The following is a 20,430-nucleotide window of genomic DNA, read 5'->3' as shown; positions in this document are numbered from 1 at the left end:
CTTTCTTACTGAGCTGCTTTACTATACACTGTGCATATGAAAATTTTCAGTATGCTTTTCAGTCTTATATGCTGAGATATTTCAGTACAAAGACCATATTCTCAGATATGCTTAATTACTAGGAGCAACAGGAAATTTCAGAATAGGGCCCAGACGGCTTAATAGATTCTAAAATGTTTTGAACTGTGGCCTCTAACTAAGGCACATAACCCTTTGTGGAATAATTTATTTTATTCCTTTATATAAATCTGTTGATTAAAAAAAATTGATTTCGGATATTCTCAAGGGAAGTGATAATCTCTGTCAAATAATTCTTTTAACAAAACACAAAAAAAGACCCTTTGCTTATAATAAGACGCTTTTTGTAGAAAATTGATGCTTGGAAAACCGAGGTGATCACATACAAACAGGCTTCTGTGTAAAATGAATGACCTTTCCAGTTTCTTATCTGAAGATTTTGAAAAATAGCAATTTCTGTTATGAAGTCTCTGTCATCAAGTGACTATGGGGAGCTTATAGAGAATGTGAAGTCAGTCTCTTGCCAGAGGTGCACAGTGAAAGGATGAGGGGGTATAGATGCAAAGATGGGGGATAGGAAGTGCAGCTTGTGCATCTTGAAATTGTTTCCATAGGGGGTTTGTTTATATGTTGGAATGGGTGGCCCAGAGAGACTGTGGAGTTATCATTTCAAATACTCAAAACTTGACTGGTTGTCATCCTGAGCAACTTAATCATAAAGAAGCTTCAGCTTTGAAGTTGGTCCTGCTTTGAGAGTTGATAACAGCTAGCGAGTCATCACATGGCCCATACAACATTAATTAACATCTCTGCAGTTCAGATTTCGAAGAATCAAGATTTGAGAACGTATCGCATTCCTTTTCACACAGACAGAAACTTGGTTTTCCTTGGTAGCATAGGGAAGAATGTTCTCCTTTGTATGAAGCTTGAAAGGCATCTAGTTATCACTGATGGTTAGAAAAAAGAAATTCCTGTACGGAAACACAGTTGCCACATCAAAGAATTCTGGATGTATGTTTTTGACTTTAGAAGTCTTCTATCACCATTTACATAGAGCTCTGTGAAGAAATCAGGAAATTAAACACAGTATTTTTTGTTAGTTTTGTAGGACTTTATATAAACTGACTTGCAGAGTAAGACCATCTAATTGAGATATGCAGCAAACTCCTAATATTTAAATTTGTTTCACAGGGATAAGGGCCTTAGTAGTAAATACCCTTGGTGGATTTTAGCAGCTAAGCTTGGATAAAGTCATGTTAGATTAAAATGAACAATTATCTCTTGAGTTCTGTATCGCTAAATTTAGTATCAGGCAGTGTAATAAATCTGTTGATTGTAGGTTTAATGTAATTCTTTAACAAGATTTGCTTGGGAGTGGTGCTATGGTACAAATGTGTTTGTGTGAGTTAAGCTTTGAAGGTCAAGCAGTTGTACCTTTTTAAGCTTTGAAAAATAATATTCAGATAAAAGGCTGTGTTCCTTTTGAAGTAACATGGTTGCCAATAATATGGATTCTGGCCTTTTAGACTTACCTGTCTTTACCTGATTTTTTTTTTTTTTTTTTTTTTTTTTTTTAAGGCCTGGGTGAAGGGAACTGTTAGCCACATTACCCAATTCATTGGGAATGAAGGAAGAAAATCTTGTTAATTATTGAAATTATGCTAGTAACTATATATATTCATTTTCCAGCATTAATTACTGCTATTTAAATAATGAAACCAAGAGAACACAGGCCTACTCAATACGACTGTTTTTATTTTCAGGAACTTTATAGTGCTTTTCTCTGTGAAGTTAGAATTAAGGTTAAACTTGTCTGATTTGTGGGCACTTTTGCCCTGCCTTTTGGTGTTTATATACTTGGCAGCATTCAGGAGCAGCAGTTTTTGACTTCCTAAGTAGTAGTAGAGCTTTCTTTGTTCATACATGTCCATGATTAAAAAAACCCAAACAAACAAAAAAGAAAAACAAAAAAAAAATTTGGCTTCAATGGCCAAACTTAATTAGTGTATTGGACTTCTCATCCTCCTATAAATAAATAAATTGAGAGATTTTTTCACTGTTTCTTTAAGTAACTCTAATAGAATCGCATTGGACTGTGCTGTGTTTGAATTAATTGCTGAAAGTCATCTGGCTTGTCTGTGTTTCTTCTTAGTCCTGAAATCCAGTGAGGATCTAGCTATTAGATCACTGTGCAGGTATAAAGCAGATACAAAGGTAATTGGAGAAAGTATTCTTGTTTCACACTTGCCTGCCAAGCAGCGTCTACATGAGCAAATAGCCATTCACACAAGTTGCTTATAGGTAGTGAGAGCTGAAGGGTAGTATAAACCATTGTAAGGTTCATTCAGTGTCACTGTGGTACCCTGGAGGTAGAGTAGCGAACATCAATGAACTGTTGACTGTTTAACAGTATGTTTAATTAGAGCTTAATACATGCTACTTGACTCAGTAAAATATAACGTGCCCTGATGGTGTAAGGTGGTGGGGAGATTGGTGCAGTTGCTGCTAGTAGTGGTTGCAGTGGGCAGATCTGAGTGGGACCTGGTGAATGCTGTTGGTCTCAAGCCTTGTCCGGTGTCCGCATGCTTACTTACTGCATCGCTGTGGTATTAGTAACCTGACTGTTGTTAATGGTGCCATCTAGCCATGTTCTGTGCCAGGTTGATTGATTAACATTCAGGAGTCGCGTTGGTGATAATTGCTCTGAAATTACCTCTCACGCAGTAGTTATGGAGGGGTAAGGTTCAGCTTCTTTTTGTAAGAAACTCATGAAAGATTCTCTGTCTATAAATAGGAGTAATAAATGCGTCAACAATTTAATCAATTTTCCACTCTTAATGGAAACAAATTATTTTTAATATGCTTCATTTCACATTTGGTCACAGTGCCAGTCAGTCAGGTCTAATTAAAGCTCAGTGTTCAAATTGCATCGAGAATCAAGTCTCATAATTTAGAAAGCAATCTTCAACAGATAAAACAAACATGGAGTTTGTACTTTTTTTTTTTTTTTTTTTTTTGTTAGTCTTCTCCCTTGTGCAGTATTATGAAAGTACTGTTTTAAGATGTATTAAAGAAAAAAGATTTATATTTTGAGGAGGGCTTAGAGGTGCTATTCTTGCATACTAGAAATTATTTTTATTTTTTAAAGCTCTGTAGTGGACAGATTTTCCAATGTCCTCGTAATCCCTCTCTCTCTCTCTCTCTCTCTCTCTCTCTCTCTCTCTCTCTCTCTCTCTGCGTGTGTAGTCACAACTCCTGGGGACTTTTTGACTTCTGTAAATTTGCTGAATTTACATTTCTCTAAGAGGTGGAAAACCACTTCCTTTTCCTTTTGCTAATGTCAGCCTTCTGTAATGACTCTTCTACAGTATGAAATCAAGTATTCAGTGTTAACCTCCAGGCTTATTGTTAATGTGATTCTTCCTGAGATTGTTGAAGAAGAAATTAAAAAGATTACTATATGTGCCAATTGTATTAGAGTAAACATGGCAGTAGCTTGTACAAAATGATTGATTTCTTCTGCCAGGCTGTTGGTGCTAGTATTGCCTTAATGTGAAAGGCCAAAGAGAAATAAGATGTTTAAAGTAAATGTTGTAAAGAGCTGTTTGCACTAATTTGAGGATGTGCTATTGAAATTTATTAAAAGATTCTAGAATCAAAAAAAGAGAGGAGAAAAAAATCCACAAAAAACTTTTTGTCAGTTGTGTGATATTTTAGGCATAAATTTGCTTGTGTAAGTTTGTTTCCTTTCTCATACTAAATTAGTGGTATATTTGAACATGAGGTTCACATAGGCGCGTCGCATATTATTTAGAAATATTGACAGTTTGTTCAGCTGTAGAAAACTACTTCTGACTTATAAGCTATGGGTAATTTCTTAATGTTTGGGTAATTTCTTAATGAAGCTTGTATGATGATTTTCAGTAAACAAAAGGTATATCTTATAATTTTTTCTACTGTGCTTCTGGTTTCCTGGTGTTTATCAGGCAACTGATAAGCATTACATGTTTCACAGCAGAGTTCTTGAATTGAGCCACAATTTATTTTTTATTCTTACTCAGTTTACCTGGGAAACGAGTATAACACTAGTTCCTTGACACTGGGTAAGGATAGAAGACAAAAGGCAACAGTAATTCAGTAAACGTCATTTTGCCAAGTGCTTTTGGATTTCTTTTTGACTTTGTCAAATTCCATGTCTTACAGAATCATAGAATCACTTGGGTTGGAAAGGACCTTAAAGATCATCAAGTTCAATTGCAGCCTATCCGTACTGTCTTTCTGACAGTGATGCTAAATATTGGGCAGGAGGGTCTTTTTGCGTGCACGCATGTGTATGTATGTGTGTAATTGTTTTCCTTTGAACTTTTTTGACAGGCCACAGAGCTGTGTATATTGGCGTTCATGTCCCGTTTGGAAAGCAGGGTCGTCGACGGCATAGACATCGTGGGCATAGACATCACAGAAGAAAAAAAGAAAAAGAAACTGATACACAAGATGGCAGAGAATCTCCATCATATGGTAAGAAATTTGTCTGGAGTTCTTTGTGTCTCTTGAAAATAAGCTTATAATAGTTACTTTGTGCTCAAGCGCTTGTGCTGTTTCTTCTATTCTTACTGTAATTGTGTTTCTATCTTCAATCAGGCAAACATTTTGTTGTTTTATATAGTCATGAAGTGTTGGGCTTCAGGTGTCTAAATGAATGTTCAGCAGCCTGCACTGAATTGGACTGAGTTTATAATACTGTTTTAGCATAAAAATATTGGCTATCTGCATTAAACTCAATTTCTCATTTTGTGATCTTGTATTTTCTGACACTCAATACTTTAAAAAATATGGGTAGAGCTACAAAGCAGCATTTTCATGGTAACTTGATCCATAATCTTAAAATACTTATTAGAGTTTTCCAGTTGTCTGATAGTAAGGAGTTGTACTGCCTCCTGAGATTTACTTTTTATGGATTTCTTTGAATATATTGGATTTGGGACAGAAACAATCTACTGTAGATCTTTGTAGATAATAAATACTGTTTTCAAGAGCTTTTTTCAGAAATAGTTTATTGGATGATGACAGCATTGCAAAAGCAGAATTTAGTTCTGAGTTTATTAGTAATTCATATCTTTCATCTGAATCTAAAAAATACTCTTGAAGATAATTTTGTGCTGCATGCTTCTTGCTGGGACTGGAAAATGTAACTGTTACATTTTATTTCTTCTATAATAGAAATATAAGTTATTTTAGTTGTTGAGTTTCTCCTTTTCTTCAAGACACGCCATCCCAACGAGTGCAATTTATCCTGGGTACTGAAGATGATGATGAACACATTCCTCATGATCTCTTCACTGAAATGGATGAACTTTGCTTCAGGGATGGAGAAGAGTATGAGTGGAAAGAAACTGCAAGGTAAGCTAAAGGTAGATTGTTTCAAGGTGTATCTTCTAGTGATTTTATTTGAAAGAACTGCAGAATAGATCTGTGTTGGAATTTTCTTGAACTGTAGGAGTTTTTCAGTTCAAGCTCAGAAAACTGAAACTTCTACTATCGTTGTCAAATTCTGGAGAAATTAATATGGCTTCTTAAAAGACCCTGAATTTCACTGCTGCAAGTTGTAGCTCTGTGAAAGCTACAATGTTCCTTTATTAATACACGTGCTTAACCATGTAGTGCAGAACTTACTGTCTCAGAAAAATTTACTCTATTGTCGTTGATAATAAATAGTGTCTTTTTCTACTCAAATCTAAATAATATTGGGTATTTACATATGTTGTTCTTTGGAAGGTCTTTTAATTTTTTTTTGTTCTGAAAGATTGTGTGTTTCTTCTTTGTAGGAGGCCACAGTTAATTTTTTTTCCCCTCTACATGTGTTGTAATATGCGCTCTTCCAAATGCAGTGCTTCCGATTACCTTATTGCATTCTGACTTTTGCAGAAGTTCAGCTTCTGTTATACCTGTGAATTAGAATAAAAGCTAATTAATAGTTAAACCCAAATGTTACTTAACTCTTGAATGTCTGATTTGGCATCCTAGAATCAACATTATATGCAATGCATTTCAGACAGTTTTTTAATCCTAAAATACAGATGAAACTAAGACATGCAAATCAAGTGACATAGCAGTCCTACACTGTTCTTATGAATTTGTGAATAGGTAGGTATTGTTTAAACCTGATGAAACAAAATGGACTAGAACTAAAAGAGCTCAGCCTGGGCAAAGAGCTAGATAAGTGTTCTAACTGTTAATCTGCTCAGCTTTCTGAGAAAGGAAAGTCAGCATGTACTGATGTATCTCCCTCTTCAGCATTGCTTAGAGCCACAGAGGGGAGGGCTTGCCAAGTTGTCTGTTTTCTGGGACAAAAATAAATATTTGTATGTGTATTCATTTCAGGTGGCTAAAATTTGAAGAGGATGTTGAAGATGGTGGTGATCGGTGGAGCAAGCCTTATGTAGCAACTCTGTCTCTGCACAGTCTCTTTGAACTGCGAAGCTGTATTCTTAACGGGACAGTCATGTTGGACATGAGAGCAAACACACTAGATGAGATAGCAGGTTGCAGCAAAACTTTTTTGGAATACTTTATTTCTAAATTTTAATCTCTACTTGAAATACGCTTTTAAAATATTCTTGAAAATAAGGTATTGAAGAAATAGTTATGTACATCTGCAGTTTTCTTCATCTGGTTATAAAGAGCTGGTCGTTCACTTAAAAGGAGCTCTACTGGTTGAGTAGCACCTCCTTTATTTGCATGTTTTTAGGATGAGGTCTAGAATCTACCTTTGTTCTGATTTCTGAATGTGTTCTTTGTCTTTACTTCTACAGATGAAGTATAAATATCTTCCAGAGCATTTTAGGACTTATTTGTGTTCTTTAGTACCATAATTATTAATCATAACTTGGCTGATGTTAACTTGATGCCATTAGCGCATGTGAGTGTTGCACATCTATTATTTTTTTCACCTTTGTAAGAGGTGAGCAGAAGTAAATTATACATTTAACCTACTGTGCGTTGAATGGCCTCACTACTAACATGGTCATTTTGGGTACTGTAGAATCATCTCAGAAAGCTTTTTTTAAAATCAGAGTTGTGCTTGTTTAGCCTGAATGCCTTTGAGCTGGTTTCACCTAATTTTCCTGGTATCTCTTGCTACAGGTGCCACACAGTGCACTGCCTGCTCAGCAATCATGCTAGGCTTAGGGCCACCCAACACGTTTGAGAAAGACGAGGTGTTTTGGCATAAAAAAGTTGACATAGCCAGAATTTTTTTTTTCTTTTAAGTCTTCAAATTTTTCTTAGGAAATTGGCATTCCTTTCCTATTTTCCTGACTTGCTAAGGAAAAGTGTACATGGTTTGTAAAGGCAATCGATCATTTGATTGAGTTTTATTACATTAATTACAGAAGTAATCTAAGTTTATAAGAAACATAGTTACTGCTTAATTCTGTGCGAACAGTGCTTTTGTTTTTTAATAGCAAATATTTTAGGTGGGTCTCTTACATATGAAGAGATTGCATAAATTTGTTTGAAGTTAATTGTTGGTGGCATTATGAAAGTATACTCTGCCAAGAATTATTATCCTACACAAGGCTATGAATGTATTATCTCGGTTCCCTGAATAGGTGTTCAGTTTTCCCTTAAACAGGCAGAAGCCATAGCATAAGACTGTGTGTTACCAGTGATTCCCAAAGGAGGTTGTAGTGTACTGGCAACGACTTTATGGCATATAATTTTGCTTGTAAAGCATTTTGAGCCATAACTTTTTTCACTGTGAAAAGTGCTATGCGATTACGGCTTATCATTGTAGTTCATTGATGCGCTAGTTAAGAATAGAAAAATACGTTGAAAAGTTATGTGTCACATAGGGCAATTTTGGTTTTGCAGGTGTGTGTGTTTCTGAGTAAAAATAACTACATAATCACAGCAGACTTTCATCTGTGTGAGCATACTGATGAGGGGCACCTTTGAAACTTGATACTGTTTGCCAGTCAATGCATCAGTTTTAGCTGATAAAACTAGCTTTCATTTTACATTTCCTTTTTTTAAAATGTGTGCATCACAAGCCTCAGGAGCTCGAGTCATCTGAAAGTAACAGAAGTTATGGAATTCGTTCCATTATCTTACAACTATCCTTCTAGTGTAGTTGTATACTTTCAAAACAAGGAATACTGGGTTAAGGCTTTAAGATGTCTGTTGTGTATTCACTTTTAGTTGAATACACAGGTGTTTCTTTTTTGAAAGGAAGTTGCAATTGAAACAAACCATAAAACATTAAGTAGCTTATTTCTTAAAATGATACTACTGTATTTTATGATCTACATTCTCTGTTTTACTTATTTACTTGTTTAATGACATCTTTGAAAATTTCCTGTGGATTCTTGAAGATGGCATTGATGTTGAAAAGGCACTTCTGTTTATCATATAATTCATTTTTTTTCATATGAGTTGTTACAACTACAGTGTTTGGGTGTGTGGAAGGATAGTTACGTATATAAACATTTCATTTTTCTGTTTTTGCTCTTCTGTAGATATGGTCTTGGACAACATGATTGCTTCTGGCCAACTGGATGAATCCATAAGGGAGAATGTGAGAGTGGCACTTCTAAAAAGGCACCATCACCAGAATGAGAAAAAGTTCAGCAATCGGATTCCTTTGGTTCGGTCTTTCGCAGATATAGGCAAGAAACATTCTGACCCTCACTTGCTTGAAAGAAATGGTGAGATAAGTTGTAGTGTCCAGTTTGTTCTAACCTGTTACAAAATGTTTTCACTGGGAGATGAAGGAAAATTCAGCTGATAATTGCAGATAAGTGTTTTCTTCTTGATAAGCAATGAACTAATAGTAACAGTGTATGCCATGCATAGCTATGGATGATGTTTCTGTATATTTTTGAATTCACTCAAATGCTTCACTCCTGCCTGTATATGTAGCATGCATTATTATTTTGAAGTGTAGAAGTAGATGCCCTAATGCTTTTTAGGGTACGCTTGAATAAAATATGTAATGTTTGAGGAATTTCATCATTGTGGCATAGTTTCATATGCTTGTCAGGTAGCTACTGCTTGCTTATTTAGTTTATGCAAGAGAATTTGCTTTGTGATCATGTTGTGAGTTCAGTGATGCTGCCAATTACTGACTTTTAATTCAGTGTTATTTTTACATGGTGAGAGAGCTCACTATTCTAATTGTGAAGAAATTACTTTTATCTAGGACACAGTTCTTGCCATGTTTTCTGTAGGACGTTCTGCCTGGGCGAGAAAAAAAAAAGTGCATGAGAAATATATGCAGTATTTTTAGAGACTTTAAATGCAGAGCAGTTTACTTCTGTTTTTATGGCTTGTTTCCCTCTGGTTTTTTTTTTTTTGTTTGTTTGTTTGTTTGTTCTTATGCTTTGCATTAACTAAGCCATGTGAAATTTCAAGCTAAATTTATTAATATAGTGAAAGCTTAGTACTGATTTCATGAGTCACTCCTTGCAACAACGTTCCTTTCCAGTCTTTGGAAATATCTCATATGCCCTGCTTGTTTAAGTGCTTGTTGGGTTGAATCCAGGTTCAGTGTGTTTGTGGAGTGTTCTCTAGTCTGAACTTTCTGATGCATGTTCTTAGCTAGTGAGTAAACGATGCATACTTTTCACTGATAGTTTCAGAATCAGTTTTTCCTAGAAAGGAAATGTGACTGAGTAAAAGTACAATTTCTTCCATGTAACTTCTGACTTGTTCTTTTTTGTTTAGCGAATGTGCAAGTTTCAAATATAAACTTGGTTTTACCCATTCTTTAACAGCTGTATCCCCAGGGTTGATTTTTTTCATACGCTTGTTAACTTTTCCTTCATTGTCATGAAGTCACCCTCTACTAAACTGGTAAAACAAACACACATGTATAATAATTTTTAGGCACCTTGTACACATGTGTGTTTAGTTTTAAGACATCTGATGTTCATAACTCAGACATCCTTACTAGTCCAGTGCAGCTGTTATTCATAGTGATTAATACAGATAAAATCAAACAATTTGCTTTGGCACTCCTGACTTCACTGTTTTGCTATTATAATTGCTCAACTCTAAGGCATCAGTTCTTATTTTAAATCATTTGTATCTGTAGGACCCACTTTTCCATGCTGCAGGGGAATGTGTGTGATGTTTACCTAGGTATACTTTCTGTGCCTCTGTCTTGCAAGTTGTTCTGAAGTTGTCAAGTGTATTGGTCTCTGTAATAGTGCCTAGTATAAATGTGAGACTAAATGTCCAGTTTGGTATTTTGGTTTTGCTTGATGGCATATTATGTGAAAGTAGCATGGCTTTGATTTCATGGATTGTAGGAGAAGTAATTTTTCTCTTTTCAAGGTGACTTTCATCCCAGGTGTTTTTCTCTCCTTTTTTTGTTGTTGTTGTTGTGAATAGAACTAAGCTTTCTAATGGAAATATGAAGATACAGTCTCTGTTCCTGCTTTAGAAAGAACTAGAGTCCATGACAAACTGAAACCTTGAAGGACCTATGACAAAAATATTCTCTTTAACATGAAAGTAGTGGGGATGAATCCAGTGGAGACTGGATGGGAGAAGAAAAGTCACAGTGAATTTTGGAGAGATGTGTTTGATTTTAGGCAGTTTGGGGGTATTTGGTAAGTTGCAGTAAAAAAAGATGGAGATGGAATCATGTAAATTCCTCTTTATGGCCTCTTTAAGACTATGTATTGAGACTACACCTGGCTAGAAAACTTACAATTAAACAAGAACTCTGTAGGAAGACAGTAGCATGTGATATGATTTGATAGTTCAATCATGTTGTTTTTAAAAATATTTTCATTAAAAATATTAATTATATATAATGAATGGAATTAATTATGAACTCTTGTAATGTATTAACTGCTGAAGATTTCTATGGTAGTTTTTCTTGATGGCATTAAAGGTAGCTGCTGTGTGATTTGGAATAAGTTCTAGGAAACGTTGAGAGTTTGAAGAGATACCATTTTTTAGTTTTGTTCTTATATTAAAAAAAATTCTTGCCAATTTTAAAACAATATCTTCTCCCACATATCCTTGGTGTTCTGATTAGTACTTTCGAGTAACTTCTGACTTCTCTAATGTCTAAAATCAGATCTGCTCTTACCTTTACTCACTTGCATGAGTATGACACTTTTGGCCGATAAAACTTGCAATTTACTATGTAAATTGTTAATCCATATTTGTTTCTGATTTAATATGTCCCTGTTGTGAGCCTCATGGTCTTTCATTTGTTTTATCTCAGGGGAAGGCCTTTCAGCCTCCCGCCACTCTTTGCGAAGAGGTCTCTCTGCCTCAAATATTTCCCTGAGAGGAGAAAACCGTTTGTCAGTTCTTCTCAATTACCTTCTTCCCTCTTCAAGAGCTGGAACCCCGGCAACCTCAAGGTGTACAACCCCTGTAACTACCCCTCAAAATACACCACCCTCCAGTCCTACCTGCAGCCACCCACCAACCACAAGTGCCCAGCCAAGTCCACTTCAGGGCAAGGATATTCCTTCAGTAATTATCCATCCACCTGAGGAGGACTTAGAAGTGCAGGAAAGCCAGGAAGAGAAGACAGAGGAGAATTTTGGCAAAACACCAGGCAACTATCGAAATTTAAACTATCCACGTGTGATGCTTTCTGCATCAGGATCACTGCATTGTGATGTTTTTGGCACATAACTTGGGCACAAGGGATTGTGATAACGGTTACTTCTGCCTGCATGTTTTATTTCTTTTCACTTGTGACTGCTTTCTTGTTCAGCACTTCTAACTTCTTAGCTTTTTAATAAAAGCTCGCAAAAAAATTATTTATCTAACCTTCATTGGCGTAGTTGAAAAGGAATAAGATTTTAAAACATAATATGTAAGCAAAATGTCAAAAATGTTGGCCTTTTTCTATCATTCACTTACAGTCCATGCCAGGTTTTGTTTTTATTGTATTTTTGTCAGTGAATGAAGTAATGTTTTACACAAGTGATTGATATTCAGAGCTAGCTACAGCTGAAGTCTTAGTGGAGTGTTAGTGAGGACTATAAAAACAATTAGGAAGGAATCAGTAGTCAATCTTATCTGTAGATTAGTTTTATTATGAAGTTGTTGAATGGACTTATTTTTACTTTTGCACTTCTAAAAAACAGGACAGTTATAAAGCAGTTTGATGGAACGGGCAGATTCAGTGCATCTATACCTGCTTCCAGGAAGCTTTCCATTAGTGAGGTGTTTCAACACCAGACATTATTTTGTTGTTTGATATGCAACAGTAAGGTAAGGTAGTTCAGAACATTCATAGGTCAGATTTCAGTAATTTATTAGCTGGCTTGCTTACTGGATAAATCTTGTTCTTTAAAGGGACAATCTTGCTTTTTAGCCTTCAAGCTCCTGCTGCATTTATTTTTTCTTTCAGAACTTCTTTCCTGCCATAATCTAGCTTTTAGGTTTTTCTGCTTTGTATCTATGTGTATTCAAAATAAACAACAAGAGCAGTTGATTCCACCCAAGTCTTTCATCAGAGAAGTTTTTCTTGCTTTCCTTCCTTTCTTATTCAGTAATTAGATTGAAAGATTACTGGACCTTAGTTCCCCCTGAACTGCTGCTGTGCACTATATTTGATTGTATTTGAAAAATACAATTTGTTTTGTTGTTTGCATGTATTTAGTGTAAGTATCCTTTATTTATTGATGTATGTTTTACCCTTCCAACTCTATCTGTTCATCTCCTTACTAGGATTAGTTTCAAGGTAAAACAGAGCGCACTGCTACATAGAGCAGTAAAAATAAGCTAACAGAAAAGGCTGTGGTTATCTGTCTTTTCACATTTTGCAGTCAAGCTGCTTGAATGAAAAGAGTAGATTATTTTACAGACTATGACCTTGAGTTGATTAGAGACCTCCAACCTTACTTCAATTCAGAAAAGTGAACTAAAACCCCTCTCTGCCTCCATGAAGGAAAATGAAGAGAATTCATGTGAAGACCAACCTCTCTTATGAATGACCTTTCTAAGATACTTTACTTCTGGTTTATAATTAGCAGCTGTAATTAGTTTTCAGTTCTCTTATTTTCTGCTCGTCTGACAGGAGTGCCAGACCCAAGATCTCAAGAATCCAACAGAAGGCAAACAAATGATTGAATACTGGTGCTATTACTATCACTAGTAAAGCTTTCCACCAGAATCTCCCAAGTCACATTCGGATTACTTTTGTCTCTCAAGGGGTTGTTTCTCATAATCGGAAAAATCTGAAAGGGGTGTTTTCCCAGTTAGTCCATAAGTAAATGTCTTTCCAGGGAAAGATGAACACCAATAATGATGGAATACAATTTTGTTTTCAGTTGGTTTTCTCCCCGCCCCTGTTTTGAATTTGACATTGTCTGACCACAGAAAGACGTCTTCCTTTCAGATGCTTTTGAAGACATTCTCAGACTGTGATTGCAGGCCTGTAACTGAACTGATCTCTGTCTTGTGAGACAGACTCAGAAGGGAACTCTGAAGCAAAAGTCATCTTTATTGTCAGAAAAGCCCACTTGTCTGAGTTCCATTTCATTTAGGGGTCATGATCTGTAATTCAGAATATTGCGGCTTGCATACTTTTTCCACATCTTGATGATTGAGTTTGCCTTCTCAGTGAAGTGTTTTAATTTGCTAATAGATGGCTTTATTCTTTTCAGCATTCTTCTGTCCTTGTGCTATTCAGTTTTCGTTTTCTCTTCCTCTTTTGTAAATAGCTGGAAGGATTCTGAAACTGATGTGATTTACTGTAAAAGGCAGGAAGGTGGACACACTCTCAAACTACCACTTGCTTTTTATCAAGCAGTCATTAGTTTATATGAAACGAAGCAGGAGAAAGGTACCCTTTAAAATTCTTTTGTCATCTCTCAAGAACAGCTTTATTTTTTTCAAACTTTGAAATGGTTGCGTTATGGATTTTGTAGGATGAGCTAGGAGGGCAAATGTCTCAGAGCTAAAGATGATCACTTAAAAGTTTAACAATGTTAGTGAATTGTAATCCCTGTGAGTAACAGCTAAGGAGCCTGTTACATGAGATCTCTTAATTCACGACTAATTGTGTTATAAAGCTATATAAAATAATGTTCTGAACAACTTTCGTAAAAGTCTACTAACTGAAAATAAGTCAGAAGGCTTTTCCATATTGGATTTGTAGGAGTATGTCTTTTTTTTTTCTTTTCTTTTTTTTTTTTTCCCACCTACTGCATTTTAATTTAAAAAGAAAAAGACCTAATATTTCTTCAAGGAGAAATGTGATGTAATTTTGTCTTCAAAACTTTTCTATTTAATAACTTGTCTGTATGGACATAATCATGTTGGAATAGTCATGCTTAGATGTTGAGCTCAGAGTGGAAGGGTAGAAAGTGATTATTATCGGTTGAACTAACTAAGTATAGGATTTATAATGTTAACTCATTACTTGTGCATGGTTAGATTTCACAAAGGAAATTACAGCTTATTAACCTCATTTGCTTTTTTGCTTCAGGACAAACTGGCCACACCACTTAAGCTCATATAAGCTATAGAAGCTTAAGGCTTGGACCTGCATGATTTTGATTGATGATGGCACTTTGAAAGAGTTTTTTGGAAATAAATTTGGGGAACTAATAAAATGAATTCAGTTGTGATTTGAAATGCTAAATAATAACAAGTTGCTAAATAGTAAGCATGGAGGGAAGCAACTGTGCATTTCCAGCAGTAGTTAGAGTAGAACAGTAGCCAGAAGGTACCCAGTGGGGACTTTGGTTTTATTTTGACTGGAGTGATGATTGATCTAAATACAAACTGTCTGCTGTAGGCTTTAGGCTTTGTTTAGTTGTTGCTTTGGAAGCATGTTAAAGCAAGCTTAACACCACATCCAAAAGGTCTAGTTTAGACAGTTAATGCAAAATGCCCTTCTAATGCACATTAAACTGAACAAAGGAACACTCTGTAATAAAAATAAAAAAAAAGATTTAGGTTTAGTTATGCATCCTTAGACCAGTTTAAGTGCTACTTATATAGGGCAACGTGAAAGTCAGTATATTAGAACACTTGGATCACTTTATTTTTTGCACCTTTCACTGAACATGCAATTCAGCGTTAGCAAGCCATGCAAAATTGTTGTGTCTTGGTGTAGAAATCAGAGGGATGTTGTACATTTAACTTGAGTATCTTCACTGTGCATGACTCTTCAGCTAATATGCTGAAGAGACAATTTAGTACAGTAATCATCTGATTGGATTAATACCAAGAGCTTTGTTGTGCTGATTCAAGTCATGGTTTGTATGTAGTATGCTATTTGCTTGTACGGGTTTACTTTACAACCAGGGTATTGCTTCTTGTAGCCTGAGGCTTGCCAGTCTTTTTACAATTGAAATACTTGCTACACAGCAAGGTTATAGTTAGCAGGTGTTTGTTTGGTATTCAAGGTCTTCCAAATATAGTGAAGATGCTGTCTAACAACTACAGGGGTGGTTACAGTTAAAATGTCAACATTTGTTAGATTTTTCTACAATCAGAATCTTACTTTCTCATGGCGGCTCTACAAATGGCCATCATATTGTCTAAGGCAATATTTACTTTTTATTTATTTTAATCATATTGTTACTTTGAGAGCACAGTGAATTGTTAATGTTGCATTTATGATACTAATGTAGAGCACTCTGAATAACTTGCACATTTGCTTTAAGTGAGCTGCCACATTTAGTTTTAATGTGTTGCATCCTTGGTTCGCTTTCAATGCCATTTTGAACTTATCTCCTTTATTTGAACTTAGGGCTGTTAGCATCTCCTCAGTCAGCACCTGGAAATTTGGACAATGGGAAGAGTGGAGATGTTAAAGGTACTGGGACAGGTGGAAGCAGGGAAAACAGCACTGTTGATTTTAGTAAGGTAAGTCATATTAAATGCCTTTGTTTTTAGCACAAGAGCTATGTAGCAAAAATTGCATTAGCTCTTACTGCAGTCTTAGTTGCATACAAGTTGTGTGTAGTATCAGAATGTGGCATATGTTGTATATGTCACATGTTCTGTAACTCAATGGGACTGAACTTTTGGTGGTTGGTGAACTTTTTGATATTTTGGTAACTTCGTAAGTGTAGCCTCCTATACTATCTCATGTAGAAGGTGACTTTTTCAAGTCTGCTATAAAGGTGTATAAAAACAGTTTTATAGACGATGTGGAAGTGTGTTCTCCTAGGTGCTTTCATTTGGGGGCAAGCATGTGGCTTTTAGAGGGGATTCATTCTTTGTTTGAGTTTGCTATACAGAAGTTACTGTTCATCTTAATCACTAGGAGTTCATAATATCACACGCTGAATCAAATCTTTTGTACTACTTTAAATTTGTTTCATGCCTCTTTGATAATTAAAATTTGCTGGGTAAGTTGCGTTATGGGCATTACTGTAAAAGTTAGTCTGTAGTGTCATCTGCATTGTGTAACACTAAGAAAATTGGTTTTCCACATTAAATAATTATGCTTAACAAAAGGAACTTGCACCATAGTTCTCATCTGATGATAGCAGGTGCCATTTATTCCTGCTTCTCTGTCACAGTTTTTGTGTTTTTGCTTGGCCTGTCCTTCTGTACACCTGCCTTGTCTCCTGTTGGGCAGGAGTCAGTCTCCTGGCACTGTAGTTGTGGCACACTTGGTGTGGGACTCAAGAGGCCATCTGTAAGTTCTCTAGATAGCAGTGTAATTGGTGCTTGTGCATGTATGTGTGTGGACAGAGTTCATGTGCTTTTCTGAAATTATGTGCAGAAGCAAAGCTTAGATCTCTCAACCTGTCATTCTTAAATATACAAATTCTTTTTCAAAATTACAACTTCCTAATATATTTGAAATACACAACTGTGAAATAACTAACTGCATTCCAGAAACCATGAGTAATTACATGAACTCTCCTTAGCTAATTATGCTTAAATTAAGTATGTCCTATCACAGTATGTCTGTCTTGATAATCTTAGAAAGATGATTATGCAGTCTGGAGTCTTTTAGAATATAGTAGGAAGTAGTAATCGTACCTTACACAAAATAATTTATTGTTAGTGATTGGTAGGCTGATATTTTATGCATATGTCTGTCTTTTCTGTATTTTGGAGTATTTATTTTGCTTTTGTATTTTTCTTTGTAGCTTTTATGTCTAGTATATAACTGATAAGCAAAAATTTTATGTTATAGAGTTTATGTTAACAAATGCACTTGTTTCATTTTCACATGACTAGGTTGATATGAACTTCATGAGGAAAATTCCTTCAGGAGCAGAAGCATCAAATGTGTTAGTGGGAGAAGTAGATTTTTTAGAAAGACCAATTATTGCTTTTGTGAGGCTCTCTCCTGCTGTGCTTCTCTCAGGCCTCACAGAGGTTCCGGTACCTACACGGTAAATAAATGCCTGGAAAGTCTGGCTTTACTTTTTATATGAGTTAACTTGTAGTATAAGTTAATAATATTTCAAATCTCGAGTAGAATCCATACAAAATCACGGATTATCAGCTTTGAAAATCTAGACTTATGTTTAACATTTTAACAGGTTGTTTGATCATACCTCAGCCCTAGAGGAGACAACTTCATTTTCTGTACACATTGATGCACTGTTGCATACTATGATGTTTGTCAAAAGTCTGTAAATATGTGGGTTTTATTTACTTATTTAAAAAATTGCCAAAGTGTGTGTTTGTCTTCATTGTCTTCAGCATATATACTACAGCAGCAGGCAAAAATAATCTTGGCAGTGTTTTCTTCAACATGTCAGAATTTCTAGATGGTAGTTACCAAAAGAGCTCACAGTGTTTCTTGGGAAACTCAAACTAATTGTACTAATGGAGCTAAAATTTTCCTGTCTTAAATTTTTCAGAATTCTACAGACTGGCATATATGGAATAGCATATTTTATTCTGAAGATACAATCTCAATTTTGGTTATCGTAGTCAAGAAAAATAACATTGAGCTTTTTGTGCCTTGAAATGAAAGTGCTACTTTTTTGACATGGGAAAATTGTTTTCCCTCCTAAAATGTCAGTTTCACCTTTTTAACTAAAAGTAGTCCAAAATGTAGAATCCCGTCCCTTCTGCTGACGCGGGATATGACTATAAGTATGTCTGATGTGTTGCTTAGAAATACATGTTGTAATACAATGTGTTGCTTGTTGAAATACATCTGTGTATTGTCAGAAATTGAGAGGGGTTTGACTCCCATTTAGGGGCGGTCATCGCAAAACTGAGAACAGGTCCTAAAGCTCTGAGGCCCTGACTGTGGGCTCTTGGCCAGTGAGAATGGCAGAAGAAATACTCATTGCATTGCAGCCTGTGGATTTTTACTCTGTTTTTTCTTTTTTTTTTTTTTTTTAATAAAATATGTATATATATATATATGTGTGTGTATATATTAAAAAAAAAAAAGTGGTGTGTATGTTTTCATATATATATAATATATATTCAGCTTCTTACAATAAATACGTATATTCAATCTCTTATGACAAATGGATACTTATTTATTATATATTTATTTATTTGTTGTAAAAAGTTGAAAAATTATATCTAATTAAGATTTCGAAGTAATTTTTTCCAGTGTTGACTTTGAAGTCTTTTCTTAGTTTTGTGGCATTGTGTGAGATCTGAAATGGTAATGAAGACCAGCAGATTTTCTTGAAACATTAGTTTGAAAGAGGCCTCTAAATACATTCACATGAGTAATCCCAAATCTTGTTGGCTGATTTCTTCACAGGTTTTTGTTTTTATTGCTGGGACCAGCAGGAAAAGCTCCACAGTATCATGAAATTGGAAGATCAATAGCAACACTTATGACAGATGATGTGGGTGATGTATTTTAAACATCTGTAGTTAAAGACTCAAATGCTGCATTTACTGATTTGTTAATAAATGTTTTAGGGAGTGGCATGCTAAAGAAAGGGAATCATTCTGTCTAAATGAAGAATAGTAAAAACTTTTCTTGTGTTAGTGAATTAAATGGTACTAAAATGTTTTTCCTGCTTTTCTTGTGGAATTGCATAATGTATTTCAGAAAAGCTATCTTAGGTTTCATTAACGTATTTTCATATTGGGGAATAAAGTTATTAAATAGAGCTGCATCTGATAAGAGTGCTGTTATCAAAAGTGACACCAAACTACTTGAGTGTTTAAGACGAAATTTAGGAGTGCATTCATTTGAGTCATAACAGGTATTTTCTATCAAAGTAGGATCGAATAGTTAATGTGGGAATTTTACTGGGAATTCGTAGCGATATTCTTAGAGCCCTGATGGACAGTTTTGAAGTGCACAGTGACTCAACTATGGTCATTTTACTGAGCAAAATTAGGATGTTTTAATTCTCATCTTGTATTGAGCGCCATCTACTGAATTGAGAAATACTAAAGCTAAATATCCTAATAATTCTTCACTCTTATAAGTTTGGAAATGTAAACGAGACTGGTCATTTTACAATGGGCAACTGAGCTGTGATACAGTGTTTGTTCAGCAGGCTTTAATTGCAGATTCTAATTTCTAGGTGGCCTGATTTTCAGGAATATTGTAGATCACTGAAAAAATAGTGGCTAAAAAAGACATATAAAACCTAAACAGGCTTTAATTTATCTAATTTATTGTTGGAAATATTAATGGTTAGGTCTTTGGAGATTAATAGTTCAGGCTTCAGTATGTGCAGATGCAATTTAGGATCATCTTCTGCAAATGGTTTTTAATAGCAAAACTAGCATGTTTTTTTTTTTTTTTTTTCTCCTGTGTGTAAAACGTAGAGTTTGTGTTGTAGTGGCCTGTGAAACAGTATAGCTTAGGTGGGGTTTGGTTATTTATTTACTTATTTATTTTGAACAGTAAGAAGATTGGCTACCTGTGCCTCTTCAGAGGTTTATAAGGTTGGATTGAGCAGGAGGGGGGGCAAACAAAATTTCTCAAGAAAAAAATTGTTTCTGTTTAAAGCTTGTTTACAGCTTTCTGTTGTTAGTTTTTCTTGTTGATGAAACATCCTTATTTTATGATCTATAAATGTTTGCATATGCATTGTCTCTAATGTAAAAGTACACAAGTCTTACTACTGAGGACCTTTTAGAAATTCCCGTGCTTTTTTAAAAATAATCAAGTGTTCCTTATAATCTTTTCCTCATTCAAAAATTTAAATGAATAAAAAATGATTGTTGGGTGCTTTCTCTTTGTAGGTTTTCCATGATGTTGCCTATAAAGCTAAAGACAGAAATGATTTATTATCAGGAATTGATGAATTTTTAGACCAAGTGACAGTACTACCTCCAGGAGAATGGGATCCATCTATACGAATTGAACCACCAAAAAGTGTTCCTTCCCAGGTAAATAAATGGAAAAAATCTAGCAGGAAGCCTCCATGTGTTTCCAAAATGCAGGTTAATTGTTCACTGAGTGTTAATGTCAGTAAAGTATCAAGAAGGCTGTCAGCAGTTTGTGAGAAAAAGTAGATC

General features: G+C 35.2%; 1 protein-coding gene across 7 annotated transcripts in view; it reads left to right on the top strand.

The window, feature by feature from the left end:
- The window catches only part of SLC4A7 (solute carrier family 4 member 7), a 95,241-nt gene that overhangs the window by 51,755 nt on the left and 23,056 nt on the right, over positions 1–20,430 (top strand). For 4 of the 7 annotated variants that reach the window (XM_048950703.1, XM_048950701.1, XM_048950700.1 and 1 more), the window contains 9 exons: positions 4,393–4,536; positions 5,283–5,418; positions 6,400–6,560; positions 8,535–8,723; positions 11,258–11,599; positions 15,758–15,873; positions 17,206–17,363; positions 18,707–18,794; positions 20,155–20,301. In XM_048950703.1, the coding sequence (XP_048806660.1) occupies positions 4,393–4,536; positions 5,283–5,418; positions 6,400–6,560; positions 8,535–8,723; positions 11,258–11,599; positions 15,758–15,873; positions 17,206–17,363; positions 18,707–18,794; positions 20,155–20,301 (1,481 nt within the window). The other 3 variants (XM_048950705.1, XM_048950704.1, XM_048950707.1) reach the window with 3 other exon arrangements.

This window comes from Lagopus muta, chromosome 7 (assembly GCF_023343835.1).
Source record: "Lagopus muta isolate bLagMut1 chromosome 7, bLagMut1 primary, whole genome shotgun sequence".
NCBI lineage: Eukaryota > Metazoa > Chordata > Aves > Galliformes > Phasianidae > Lagopus > Lagopus muta.
The sequence above is the reverse complement of the archived record's forward strand: the minus strand, read 5'-3'. Positions and strand labels throughout refer to the sequence as shown.